This window comes from Egretta garzetta, unplaced genomic scaffold (genome assembly GCF_000687185.1).
Source record: "Egretta garzetta isolate BGI_Z169 unplaced genomic scaffold, ASM68718v1 scaffold259, whole genome shotgun sequence".
NCBI lineage: Eukaryota > Metazoa > Chordata > Aves > Pelecaniformes > Ardeidae > Egretta > Egretta garzetta.
The window spans coordinates 1,530,448-1,544,845 of record NW_009260770.1 but is presented as its reverse complement, the minus strand read 5'-3'; the positions used below and the strand labels follow the sequence as shown (position 1 = coordinate 1,544,845).

The 14,398-nt window shown below is 37.5% G+C and overlaps 1 protein-coding gene across 1 annotated transcript; it reads right to left on the bottom strand.

The window, feature by feature from the left end:
* Nucleotides 1-535: 535 nt before the first annotated feature.
* Nucleotides 536-7,667, bottom strand: FAM210A (family with sequence similarity 210 member A). Its single transcript, XM_009646204.2, has 4 exons — nucleotides 7,530-7,667; nucleotides 5,931-6,403; nucleotides 3,676-3,787; nucleotides 536-2,356 (listed from the first exon to the last, which is right to left on the bottom strand). Exons 2-4 carry the CDS (start codon nucleotides 6,377-6,379, stop codon nucleotides 2,123-2,125), a joined length of 795 nt encoding a protein of 264 aa, XP_009644499.1. The 5' UTR covers nucleotides 6,380-6,403; nucleotides 7,530-7,667; the 3' UTR covers nucleotides 536-2,122.
* Nucleotides 7,668-14,398: the final 6,731 nt, after the last annotated feature.

Genomic DNA, 14,398 nt, shown 5'->3' with positions numbered 1-14,398 from the left:
TACGTGCCCTAGACCGTCCTAAGACAGGAGATCTTTTGTACTTGGCAGTGGTAGTGATGGATGGTGTAAGTGCTGGAGTGGTCACAGGCCAGCTGGACGTGGGGAAGGGCAAGAGGATGGGGGTGGGGGTACCAAAAGGGTGTGTGTGTCTGTAATGAACAAATTCTAACATGCCCGGGGGCTACAGACCCCTCCTAGGACACCAAGGTGCCCCTGTGCAACCTCTGCCATGTGCAAAGAAGAAATGAATCCAGTGAGCTGCACAGAGAGGTTTCTACATCTGGCCCCAGACTGAGAGGATGGATGACCATGCAGTGTTACTGGGGCAGACTTCAGGCTTCGCAGGGCGCTGCAGGACACAGGCAACACTGCCCACAAACATGGAAAACTGGAACAAATGCCAACATCAGAAGAATGCGTGCATGGGGACAGTAAGGAAAAGTACACTAAAATAGAAAGAAGAAAAACATCTGTTAACTCCAATCCTACAGTAGGGCTCATAGCAGCAGCGTAAGAATTCACAGAATTATTTTTTAATAATATTTATCAGAAACATGGCATTTTACATCTTCAGGGCACTGAATATACAATGATTATTCCTCACAACATCCCTGTGAGGTAGGCATTAGATCGCAGTTACTATTTGACATGTGGACAGAGGCAGAGAAGCACGTAATCAGTCCTGCACAATTAAGTTAACAAAGTTCAACTCACTTAAACATGGAGAGGCCCTCAGTGACTTGACTGAAAATATAAGAGTGGGGCAGAGCTGAGACTTTATCAGCTATATTCTTTTACTGTAGTCAATTACAATGCTCAGGGTCCAACTCTGCTGCTTCCCCATATCCCCCTGCAAAAAACCACCTTTGTTAAACAAGATACACATGCAGAGAGTTGCTACAAAGTGAGATCTGTAATAGAAATAGGAAAAACACACTTCAGTTTAGCCTACGCTTGAATGAAACCATGAGAGAAGTTTGCCTGCCCAGTCAAACAGAAGACTTCCAACTTTAGTCCTTTATGACATCTCCAAGACAGCATTTCAGCCTTCAGCTATGAGTATTTGCTTGACCTAAGAAAATCTAGGGAAAAAAAGTTTGGTAGGCTGTGATCCCTGCCTCAGAAAGCATGCTTATTTAAGTTAAATTGTTCTACTAAGTCTGTGGGATTCCCGAATAGGAGGAACTTTAGGGTTTAACTCTAACTTTGCATGTATTTAAAAAGCCCCTCAGTACAGCAATTTCTCAAGTAAACTTCTCTTTCAGAATTTTTTTGTTCCAAAAGTGAAATAGAACAGTTTTGTAAACTTTAACATAATAAAAAAAAAATCCTAGTTTTTAATATACAATTATTGATGAATTTCATTTAATAACTTTCTTTCTACTGTAAATCAACTTTAGGAAGCAAAGTACACTTGACAGTATGGCTACCGTGATTAATTCATCTTCTTTAGCTTTAAGTTGAGATTTCTGAAAAGATACACTGTCCAAGAAAGACTCATAGTCTCAACCTGTAAACTGTCACACCTCAGCTCAATGTAGCTGTTACAACTCATTCGGACTGAGTAGCTAATCCATTGATTCCTTCACCTGCAGTACCTGTGATAACGGTCTGTCTCCAAGTTGAGAGATGATCACGATTAAAGAGGCCTTGGTCCACATACTCTGAAAACCAAAATATGTTGCCTTCCCCAGTAGAGAAATCTTCATTCTCATTTAATAGAAGATTCAGTCTAATGGAATAATGGCTGTGCACTATGATGGTAGAAGAATAAAGCAGTGGCTTTTGGAAGAAAGCATCTTCATTTGGGGCGGGGCGGGGAGGGAGAGGGAAGAGTAACTGTTAACACTACTACCACTGGACATGTGAACTTCTAGACCAAGGTTTGCTTTTCCTTCTGTAAATTGAAATTTTGTCACTATCTCTCCCCCAAGGAACTTTAACCCTGGTGAATATACAGAATTTTTAAATCCACAGAGCAACCATAGCCTCCAGACAAGGCGGGGGGGAAAAAAAAGAAAAAAAAAGAAAACCGAAAAAGCTCAGAAGTGCACTTTGTATATCTTGCCTCACAAAGGGTTAAAGTGCTAAGTTTGATATATCCAAAAATTAAGTATCGCTCCTAGTCTTTTATTTTTTTAAATGAAACTTTATCTTTGGTTTCTTGTATCTTCTCTGTAATTTTATCCTTTGTTTCCTCCATCTTCTCTGTAATTTTATCCTTTGTTTCCTCCATCCTGTCTTGTAGATATTCCTTTACTGGTGGTGGTGTGGACATGTAGCCATTCTTACGCAGGTATTTAACAGTGATGGACGTTCCTCCCAAAGTCACAGTGTACCTGGCAGGAGTTGCAATCTTAAAGAAACCAAAGAACACACCATATCAGTAAAAAGGGACAATATTATCTAGCAAAAGGTATTTTTAATAGTGAGAATTTATTTTGGCAAGTGTCAGACACTAAAAAGATCTTCTACTTATAAGAAAATAAGCCAATTTACAGTTCACCCCCCAGAAATGCATACCTTTTACTTAAAAGTATCTTTTTGACAAAATCAGCATTAAACTTCCGTTTAAAAAAAACCCCCACCTCCCTGTACAGCTTGTGGGAGGAGCATTAGGCATCTCAGAATGCAGTCCAGAACAGTATGAACACTGAGCCATACAGAGACGAAATACTGACAAGAAGATATGCTTTAAACTCTAAAATTCACAAGAGTACAGGCTTCTTTCAGTCCAAAACTAGGACTCGCACACAGAAAACTAGAGCTAAATGAGACCTTAAGAGGTCAGCTAATCCAAGACACAACAAACCAGGTCTGTTATACTAGATAGACTAACCTGTTCTTTCAGAACTTCAAAGATAAAGCCTGCACAATCTTCCCTTTGTACCCTATTCTAGTGCTTCCACATCTTGAAAGTTTCTTCCAACACTGCCAGATCTCCCAGCTATAATAAAGTCTTTATACTTAACCACATTTATTTATTGGTCTCTCTTAGGCACAGGAATAACTGGCAAGAGCAGTGCTTTCACATTTTGTTTGGGAAAACGACCCCTTTAAATAACAGATAAGAAGCACATTACCTTGGGAAACAAAACAGATGAGCGGCATTTGAAGCAAATATAGTACTTTGTATTTGCATGGTCTGACACGTTTCAAGTTTCCCCAAGCACAGATTGTGCGGATTGTGCACGTATAAAGTGATAAAAAAAGAACCCAAACCTGAATGTAGGTAATTGTTTCAAACGGACAATGAAAGTACTTGACAGTGATGGAGAGCTAAGGTAGGAAGATAAACTAGCGAGTCTTCTAGGATAAAAACAACTGTAGTTTTATCTGGAAATCTTGAGGTGTTTAGACTTTACTTCTTTATCCCTGTTAATTATGTCATGATACAGAGGAATAACTTAATTGTAATTAAATCTGAGGGCAGACAATAGTTCTGCAGCAAATGAAGAAAGAATTTATTTTAGAAATACAGATGGACTCCTTAAAGGACCACAGAGCTCATATCAACTTGCATGTGACTATTTTTACTACAAAAACGAATGCTCAGGTATGTGTAACTATCAAAGACGAAAACCAGCATTAATTCTTTCTGCTGTAAACAAATAAACCCTGTTCAGTTCACCAGACAAGATTTAGAGCTTATTTACAAACTGTGATTATACTTACTTTATACAATGCATATGCAGTTAGTGCATTTCCACTCTGGGAATTTTTCAGGATGTTTACTATGCTGTCTGGTAAGCCAATCAATTCTAGGAATGGAACAACATTCACTCCTCTACAAAAGAGAAAAAAAATTGACAGCCTGAACTGGAATTTGAAACCTGAACAGTGATTTACAGTACCATTGCCATCCTTTAACTCTACTACACAAACTTTGTAGTTTAATAGCAAAGTATTTTTTCATTAAGCAATATACTTACAGGATTTGTGTTTCTGTACACATAGGCAAATTAATGTTCTTTTCAGCATTCCACCAAGAGTTGACCCATTTATATTCGCCCTGTTGGGCTGAGCAGCTAACAACTTACCTGTGTCCCAGTTTATTATGTTTAGAGTTAAGTAGATATAATGGTGGTAAGACAGCTACTCAGGCTCCAGTTGTGCAGGTTCACCTTCGTGGTCGGTTTTGCCTAAAAATTTTTTTTTCTTTTTAAAATTTCAGACTAATCTGCAGCATGCTCAAAAGCACAGAATCCAGATTTCAGTGTCTCCATTCGCTTTTAAATATATCAAACAAACGGAATGTGGCAAAAGAAAAGGAAACAACAGGTTATATGGACAAGACTTCACAGGTTTTCTGCCCAGTTGTTCTACCCTGTCGATATGAGGTGGCAAGGTGGGTGGAGGGAGCTCCTACCACCATTTCTTTCTACTTGCAAACCAAGGAAGCTAACATCAGCACCAAAGAAAAAAAGACAGCCCGTCGTTACATTGCAGTAGAAAGCTACATTCAGTCATAGAAGACCTGACTGACCAATATTTAGACGTGTTGTATTATTAGTTCATTATCCACTTCTGCCTAATATTTTAAGCATTCTTCTCTCCATGAGATCACCTTAGCATCACGAACAATAACAGGCAGTAATTTACTAACAGTTACTAGAAACATCAATCTGAAGGCCTATCCCCAGAATAGAAAACTGAGACCTAGTAAGATCTGAAAGGCAGCATTAACCATACTATTTATTAAACCACCATTACTTAGTCTCGTATCATGAGCAGTCATTCTGAAAGCTATTTTTCCTCTTCAAGAGGGTGCTGCTCCTGTGGCATGACAAACTGAAGCTTTGTTATTATTAGTTTCTAGTTAAATATTTCAGTTGTTTTCATCCATCAAATACCTATTTTAGCAGCTTACTTAAGTGTTTCAAGAAAAGTACTCTTCATTCAATCTGAAATGTCTGGATGTAAGCATCAACCTGAATTCAACCACAGCAAAATACTTTTATAGCTCAAGACCTTTATTCCTCTGACATGAGCTAAATTTAGAATGACATTTGGATCTATAGCTCCTAGAAAGGGCAATTATGCCAGCTGGTTAGAGTAACTAAAACAAACACTTGTGCAGTAAGGCATTCTGATGTCAAAGCCCCATTCTTGCCGCCATGAGCTGTCCCTGTTTCATGCTTTCTATTATTAAATATACAACACTAACAATCCAGAGATAAACATTTACTCACATTTAGCAAACCATTTGCAGATAGATAAAACCTCTTTCATCTGAGCTAGCAGCTCATAGCTGATATAATAGGGTTTTTTTTCCTAATAAATGCCATTTTCCAGAACAGTATCTGGCACATGCTATAGCTGAAAGAAACTAAAATTAGAATACATAATTTATCTTTTTTTAGCCACACAAATATTTAATTTCCAATTCGAACATCTGGCCTACAGTGGCAATTTTTTCAGTGGAAGGCAGGAAAGACAGGAAACAGAAAAAAAAAAAAAAGGAAAATATACACATGGCTTGTGAGGAGCTCAGAGCGAGGTGAACAACACGAAAGTCCAATGATGAGGGAGGACTGGGGATGAAGAGTGGAAGAAGTGGTGAAATACCCCTCAAGTCCAATGGCAAGAAAAGAGCAAGTTTATAAAGATCTCACCTAGCAATTCGTAATCAGGATTCTAAACGCCTATCTTAATCTTGTGAGAGGTTACTAATAATTTCAATGCTGGTTACATCCATTCATATTTTGTGGAGATGAGCATTCCTTAAAACGTTAGCAACATATCTGGTATAGAGCAGTAGCTGCATAATAATAGTACGTACGTGACACTCTCATGAATCCTGTATACTTTCCCTATTACATATAGAGGCACTTTTTAACATGTAATAATAATTTGTATGTCCTTTCACCTGTGAAAGTCAGTCTCAATTCAACAGCAGTATTGGGCACTGCAACAAAATACCAACTTACTTCATGGCTGCATAGTAAAAGGATCCAAACCATACAGTGGAAGTCAGAAGATGCACTGGAATCATGACTTTTCCATACTGTTTAAAAGTTTTTTTGAATCTCCGAACAAGACTAATTGATTTGTCTTGTAGTGGATCAGGATCTGAAGAATCTGACTCTACAGGGCTCTGCTTGGGTGTATCAGTGGCCGAAGTCGAAGGATTTCTCTCTTCTGGTCCTTTGTGAGGAGTGTCTGCTGGATGTGATGAAAAAGCACTTTTCTTTGAGGCAAAGCATGCTGCACCTGCATGAAGACATCGTTTAGGAGGGTCCAGTGCCAGGATCACTTTGCATCCAACATTAGACAACAGCGATTGTCCTTTTAAGCACTGAAAGACACTAGTGCGAGGAAGAGACAAACATGTCCCATGTGCCAGCTGAGATGCAGTATGTAATAGACTCCGTTGCATTTTGTTGATGTGTGGCTGAGGTTTCTATAGAGAGGAAAAAAGAAGAGAGTAAACAAATTGCATTTAAGTAATCTGATTTGTAATTGCTTCAATGCCACTTGAAATTCTCAAATTTTAAATTGTTTTCTATTTTTCTACTTGAAAAGGTTTTCCTTATCTTGTTTTGCAGAAGTTGTGCAAAAGAATAGAATTAAGCAAATAATTTCTTTAGCATTGTGAACTAAAATGGCCCCTTGACTTAACACACTCTGCTCCTCACAGCAAAAGTGCTCATTCTACTCTCTAAAAATACTTTTAGATGTTTAGTGCTAACTACTGCTTTTACCTGCATAATCTGGCACAGTTATTGAAAAGTTACCCTTGAAACTGCACTTCTAATAGCAACTGATAGTTTGAGTGATACTTCTAGCCTACAAAAGTGTAGTATAAACTTACTGAAGTGGAATTATTATTATTAATAATAATAAATCAATAATCTTAATAGTAACAAACCTAACCACAATAGCCTGCCAGTATACATCTGTTAGGAAGGGGGACAGTACTGTTGAATGTCATGTATTAACAGGAGCAAAATTGATCAGCAATTTCAGAAATATTACAAAGGAAAGAATATTTTAAAACTGTGGATTACCCAGTTACCCTTATGATTTTGATTACTTAACAGTTACTCCTGAAAGTTCAAAAGAACCATTGAGAGTCTCCACAAAAGAAGAGAGGAATTTTATTTGGCATGTATAGACACCCAAAAGTCACATTTTCCCCTCAAAAACGCATGCTTTGAACTAGTGTAAAGGAAAGGAGAGAGTATTTCATTCACAATGACTGCAAGTTAGAGAACTAATTTTCCTTCTCTTCAAAAAAAGTGCCTGTTGATATTATGTAACAAATTCCAGTTAAGTCAGTTATATTACAACTTTTGAATCTTTCTCATGCTTTTACATTCTTAATTACCATAACAACTCCTGATCAAAACCAGAAATCACTTAAGCTTAATTGAAACTCCGCGGTTGTCTTCATGTCTGCTTCCCCTTCACCTACAGCCTTAGATATATTTGTCAGGTGTTTTGATACTCAATTTGTCTAGGCTGCTGAAAATTATTAATACTTCATAACTTAAGTAAAAGTTTTTAAAAAATGAAGCCATACATACCCTTTAGTACTTGCCAGGTATGCAACAGGAGAAGTATAAGGTTTGTATTTTCAAAAAGTTGCAACTCTTCCACTAGTTCCCCACCTTTCAAATATATGTCTTGAACATATTGATGACTCTGTTAAAGTAGAAAAAAAAAAGGCACATTTAGAGAAATAGCAACAATAGCAAACTAATACTATGAAGATTTTTGGTCAGTCTGAAACCTTGCTTACTGAAGAAGTTATTGGTATAAACACCCCTTTGGATACTGACATGCTAATGGGAGACTTTTTTTCTGTTCCTCAACTGTGAACTACTGTTTCCTTCCAAGGGAGAAAAGCTTAATAACCCAAATGCATCTGTTGGAACATTCCTGCCTATATGTTTTCTAGATATTTTTATGTTATTGTTCTGCTTGAATTAATTGCAATTACTGGAATTACAATGTTTGATGTGGGGAAAAGATTGAAGGAATGGTTTTATGCTCCCTGGGAACCTCACCTTATATGTGAGGTGTAGATGCCCACTTCTGTTGAACCCATACTAACAGAGGAGGTATTGCATCAACAGGGGAAAAGGAACTCTTGCCTCTATGTAAGCAAGCAGTTACTCACTCCTGTTGAGTTATGAACTCAGTGGGAGCCAAGAAGTACTGCTGCTTATAGAGCAGCAAATCAGCTACAGGTACTGCCTCTCAACGAGTCAGCCTTCGCTAAGAATTCACTGGAAGTGGCAACTGCTTGTGGTATCTCTGGTTTTACGAGCAGCTGAGATTCTTGGTGACTTCTTAGATCCAAATGCAATTGCTTCTCAAAACAAAAAATTAGTGAAAACACTCAGTAAAACTCAAGTGTTAAGACGGCACTCTCACATACCAACTACCGCACTGATTTATAGAAATTATAACAACATTGCTTGCCTATTGCCACTTATGCTCCTTTCCTGAGAGATAACACTCTCTACAGAGGACTGTTATCCCCTCTCACTAATCATACACAACACTCTGAGCATCTGCCCTAAGGAGATTTTCACAATATCCAGCCAGCAGACTCAGTAAAAGATACCTATCCATCTATGGGAATTTGGGAGTTCCTGAGTTAAGACTATTCTATTTTCAGTGGATGGTACCCTATTGAAAAATACCTGTTCCAAACAACCTTTGAAAATTGCCACCATGTAGCATGGGGGGAAACCATGCTCAGCACTCTGATTTTGGTTCATTAGTGCTATTAACAGGACTCTGCATTCCAGCAGCCTTGGAAGGAGATCATTCTTCTGTATGGAAGCAAGAAGAAACTGAGCAAGTATTTCTGAATTTTCCCATTATATATAGTGTATATATATGGTAGCATATATATATATATGGTAGCATATCTCACTGTTTCTAGGTTTTGCTGTCCAGCATCTACTGACGGCACAAAAGTAACACTGTACCACACCTCTGATTCATTGCAACGGCTTCAGAACACTGGGGTATGAAATAGCTTCTGGGGGGTGAGAATTCACATTAATGGAAGAAGCAATGGGTCACTACTATGTGTTCAATACTCATCAGTCAGTAGTTAACATAGCTGTGATTGGTAAATGAGTTTCAAGGCCTCTGCTCACAGAGTTAGGTGCACCATATAAGACTTAAAAATAGAACATCACTGATGACTTTAAAGCAGGGGAACTGCCCAAGCCACTGACAAGACTTGACGTGCCATTTTTTTGTTCTTATATCCTCAGATGGACTTGGAACACATTAACTAAAAGGCTTTTGTCCATGATGCAAGACCTGGCTGGTCAAAGGGAAGGTTCTCTAACCATCTAAGGTAGATCCTGAAAAGGTTCTGAACCTTGTAAGCACAGATGATAGTATGGTGCTAGCTAATATTCTGTGAAACAACTTACTGTTTGCTTCTCCACTTTCAATAAGCTTTTTGCTAGACACTTGATATATAAAAAAAGGCTTAGATAGATAGCACTTATATTTGAGAATAAGAAAACAGGCTTTTCAAAACAAGGTTGGAACTTTCTTAACAGTCCTACTGTGTTTTATAGGTACATGCTTCATTTTACTTATCTAAATGAACAAAGGAGAGATTTTTGAAGTGTCAGTAAACTGAGGATGACGCTACTATCCAATAGCACTACAAGACTCAAGGAGGGAAGTATTATAATGGTTACAGCAGGATGGAGGAAAGGCAAATGAATAAAATAATGGATTAATATAGCATACACTTTGTAATTGATTTTAAAGAAATAAATATTGCTAAAGGGGTGATGAGTATAGCTGCTCAATTGTAATCTTTTAATTACTTGGCTCAACATTGCAAACATCTTAAACAGGACAGACAACTTAGAGTGCACAATAAATGCAGTTGGAGGTCCAAAGAAATACGAAGTTGTAGTTGTTTCATCCTTCTAAAACATGAGATGAATACAGAGAAATCTGTCCTTTAAGATGTGATTAGTGAAAGGAAGTTCCTAGTACCCTGTACACTCAACAAGCAGCAGGAGAAAGTGTGTCAGCCTATGCATTTGAGGCACGATTTTATTCTCTAAGTATACTTTCCTTAAAGAAATTACTGGAGCCATAAAACTTATACAATTGACCCTGTTGTTAAAATCACTCAGATTCTAAGGAAGTCAGGACAGTAACCTAAATGTTATCCACAATTACACCTAGTGACTTTTCAAAAGCTGTTTCTTCATTTAAGTGTATTTCATTTTTTCATGCTGTTGCACAATGATGCAAAGACATAGAAAATGAGAGAAGCCAGAAGCTTCAAATACCAAGGTAGAAAAGCAGCTGGTCTGTGGCATGAGAATTTTTGGGGGGCAGAAGGTGTTTCAAAGGATCTTAGACATCTACATTAGCTTTCTTTTAAAAACACCACAAGAAAAAAACGATGTCTATGGACCAATATAGCTGTTCTCTGCTGTAAGAATCTCACATGGTCAAGTGACTGAATGCTAGTAGGACAAACTACAAAATGAAATACAAACACTTCTGGGATAAGGTCTCCTCTTCAGTGCTGTCATATTCTGGCTATTTAGTAGTATCTCCAGCTGGCTGTAAACTGAGCTGAAGCGATCTTGGCTGTTCAGGACATACTCCTGATTGGGATTCTTGGACATCCATTTAGTTCCTGAAGGCACGTCTGTCTCATGGCAAGCTATTAACAAGCCCTCTGATGTAAAGGGAGTGCTCTAGTGGCCGCTTGAGTAAAAGTATAGATCAGCTTCTCATTAGAGTGCCAGACGTTTTCTTTAGGAAACTTTGGTACTTCTATTACAATTTAGATCAGTTTTGGCATAAAACTCGTGCTACAGGAGCATCCTGTCTTTTGCTCTGCTAAATCTTTGCCTTCCAGTGGTTATTTTGTTCCCAAAGACAACAAAAGTTCAAGATCTTCTAGTGTCACAGATTTGGTCTGCTTAACTACCACAAATTTGTGGGTTTGGATGTGTACTAACATTTTAAGCCAAAAAGAAACAAGGCATCATTGGAAAAAACAGAAGTAACAAACCAGGCTGATACAGGTACAGCAAAGGCTGCTGCGGATATCTGCCGTTGGAAAGAGAGATCATGCCAGAAATGCTGTCAGATGAAACCTTCATCAGGATAATTTGTATGAAAGCAGTTGTCCTGTTACAATTAACATTTTTTGAGCTACCAGAGAAATTAAAATATGAGCATGGGGGTGGATGTAAGATGGCAAAAACTTTGGTGTAAGTTCTTTTGTAAAAGAGGTCAGAAAGCATCTGAGGGGATTGAGGGTATAGTACATGTAGACTACACTGGCTTATTTTCTTAGTTCTACCAGAAACACCCTGGCCGCAATATGTAAATACGTATGAATTTGAAGCATTTTTACTTGTTCTGTTACTGTTTAAAAAAAAAAAGTACATTAATTATACCACAGGAGAGTTCCCTGTGAAAATCCATGAGCTTTTTCTACTCCCAGGGCACTTTTCTATGAAACCACAGAATTAATTTACATTCTTGTCATTTTTAGTGTAAAAATCAAGCAAACTTTGAGGGTCATATATTGCATATACAGAAGAATGTTGAGAGGACACAAACCAAGTTTTCAGAAATCCTTTCCAGCTCACCTTTCAGATTGCATAAAAAGCAAATGTAGAGATATCTCATCCAAACATCTCAGTTTAATAAAAAACCTCACTGTATTGCTTGCATTTTTACTAAATATAATTTAAAAATTTTTTTTTTCAGGTTTAAGTTGTTCTTTTCAAGAACTTCAAGAGTCTATGGATGAGCATTTGGAATTTGTATTTTGACCTTTACTACTTTTGCACTGTCCCTGACACAATCTATTATTTGTTCTAAACTAAGAAACTTGGTTATAATTTGAAGCTTGGGCATCACTAGCTGTCCAATCCTGTCTACCATTCAGAGCTGTCTTAAAAAAAACCCAACAACACACCACATTTTAGGTTAAAGGGAGTAATGCAAAATAAGTCATGGTGAAACTATTAAAGTCTTTTTAAAAAACCATCACATTAAAACAAATGAAAGAATAAACTCTTGTAGACAAATTACCCTAAAACATTAGCCCCATCCCACCTCCAACATGCCTAATCTCTATAATATGTTCACTTAGTAAATGCTATGCTATAATTTTTAAATTGATCATATTGCTACAGCTCATTATTGATATAAGTGGAGACAAGCCAACAACTTTTTTTACTCTTATTTTATCTAAACTAATCTTGTTCTTGCTAAAACAAACTTAGTGAAGTCAAGAAAGCAGAATAAACCCCGATAGGGTCCTTATGTGCACAGCAATCCACTACTACAATCTTCTGATACTGAAGTATTAGAAACCACAACAAAAAGTAGCTTTAGGAAGCGTAAAAGTTCTTGTAGACAATTATAAAGTCTGAACATTGGATTCAGAAGGCAAATAAAGCAGGAGAACCTAATGTAATGCCTGTGTGTTGAGTTATAAAATAAATCTGAAATGCTAAACAGGAGGCTTAACAGTTGATCTGCGTCCAGTCAACATGGCACTGGTATCCCCATCTCCCCCTGTGTTGGAAGGCATTAGATCTTTAGCTTGCACACAGCTAAGCATTGCAAAAAAGTGCGAATGTTCTCTAATTCTTCTAAAAGAAAGTACAGCAATCATTTGTACTGCTTTCTGCTCTTCAGAACTATGTTTTTAATAACTGGTGCTATTCCATCTTTTAACTCCGTTTTCCTGCTTTTCAGTGCTGAACAGCTATTGCTGGGTTCCTTTGTTCAGAAGTTTCATTCTGCCCTCTACTGAATTTTTCCATAATTACACCTTTTATACTAACACTACAAAAGGTCTCTATTCTCCATGATTCCTTCCAACAAGCGTAAATTTGCTGTATTGTGATCTACATTTGTTCCAGAGCCCCTCAAAATAACAGGCACATGTCAAGGAGAGGGGGAAAAAACCCCTGCCTTTTAAAGTGCTATCTGCTTTGACTTTTTGTCCATTTGTCAATCTATAGACATGTCTGCAATAAGCAAGTTAGAAAAGTTATGCTTTTAGAGGTTAAAAAGGTTAAAAAAGCCCTTTGTTAGTTCAAATCAGATATTATACCTGTCTGCTTATTATTTTGCCCTTCTGCAAGTTACCTTTCAGTTTAAGCTAATGATCAAAATAAGATGTAATTCTGTCTCACTTCTATTCCACCCTCATGCAATAACTTTCCCAAGCAACCCCTAATAGCCTCTTTTGTCCTTCTACCTCCCAATGTATCATTAGTTCATTCCCCTCAAAACACTTGTGTTTTTCTCTCAGAGGGCCATTAACGTGGAGGGGTGTGTGTGTGTGATGGTATGTTTTGCAAAGCATTGGGAAGTTTATACTAAATAACTAAAAGGGGCTGCAAAAGGCAATTCACATGAGCAAGCCTCATGTCAGCAGTTTCCTGCACATGGCTTTGAACTCTGTCAGAAAAAAACCCCCAACTGAACTGGTGAGGTGTTAGATACTAAAAACACACACAGAAGAGTTTTCTACACTTCACTGAACTATTGTATGAGAACCTCTTAGGATCTCTCCTCTTGATAGCTCATTGAACTTTTAATTGGCAGATTCCTCACCTCTTTCAACTTTCACTGAGCATCTCAAGTTCTGACCCTACATTTTAACACATGCTCAAAGGCATTAGAAACATTACTATTAGTTCTATGTTCAGGGTTCAGATACTTCTTTTATGAAGTTCTGCTACCTCTCTTTAGAGTTCAGAGCTGCTGTGTGCATCTCTCTTCATGAACAGAGTCATCAATAACAGCCAAAAGGTTGTAGACAAAACTGAACTCCAGCTTGCTCAAGGCTTCCTGCTATTCATAATTTGGATTCTAGTAGCCAAGCTCATTTTTTAAATTCGTATTCTTCCTGGTCACTCACGGTTTCACTGACATAAAATTTAATTATAATATGCAATTTAAACAGCTCTTGGAGTTATAATCAATTATTTATTCCTGAAAGGTCTAATGAAACAACTGGAGACACAATGTGGATACTGTTGACTTCCACTAAAACAAATTATGTTAACCCAAATAAAGTTCAGCCTTTTTGACCAGGTCATAGAATAAGAACTTAGGTATTCAAATACTTTCTCTTGACTAATTATAAAAGGCATTTATTAGGCGTATGCTTAAACTTAGATCTTAGCATCAACCTGGTACAGCCTTCTGCCTCATCTTGCATTGTGACTACCAAAACTGTTTTTTCTAGTCTTGAGATAAATGCCGGTTTTGCCACCTTGGATCTTCGCAGGTCTTGTCTCATTGTTCTGTGTCCCTTCCCTCCATAATCCAACCATAATCAACACTATCAGCTGTAGTAAAATTGTTGCACAATATAATTTTAATTTAAAATATTACAACACACTTAAAA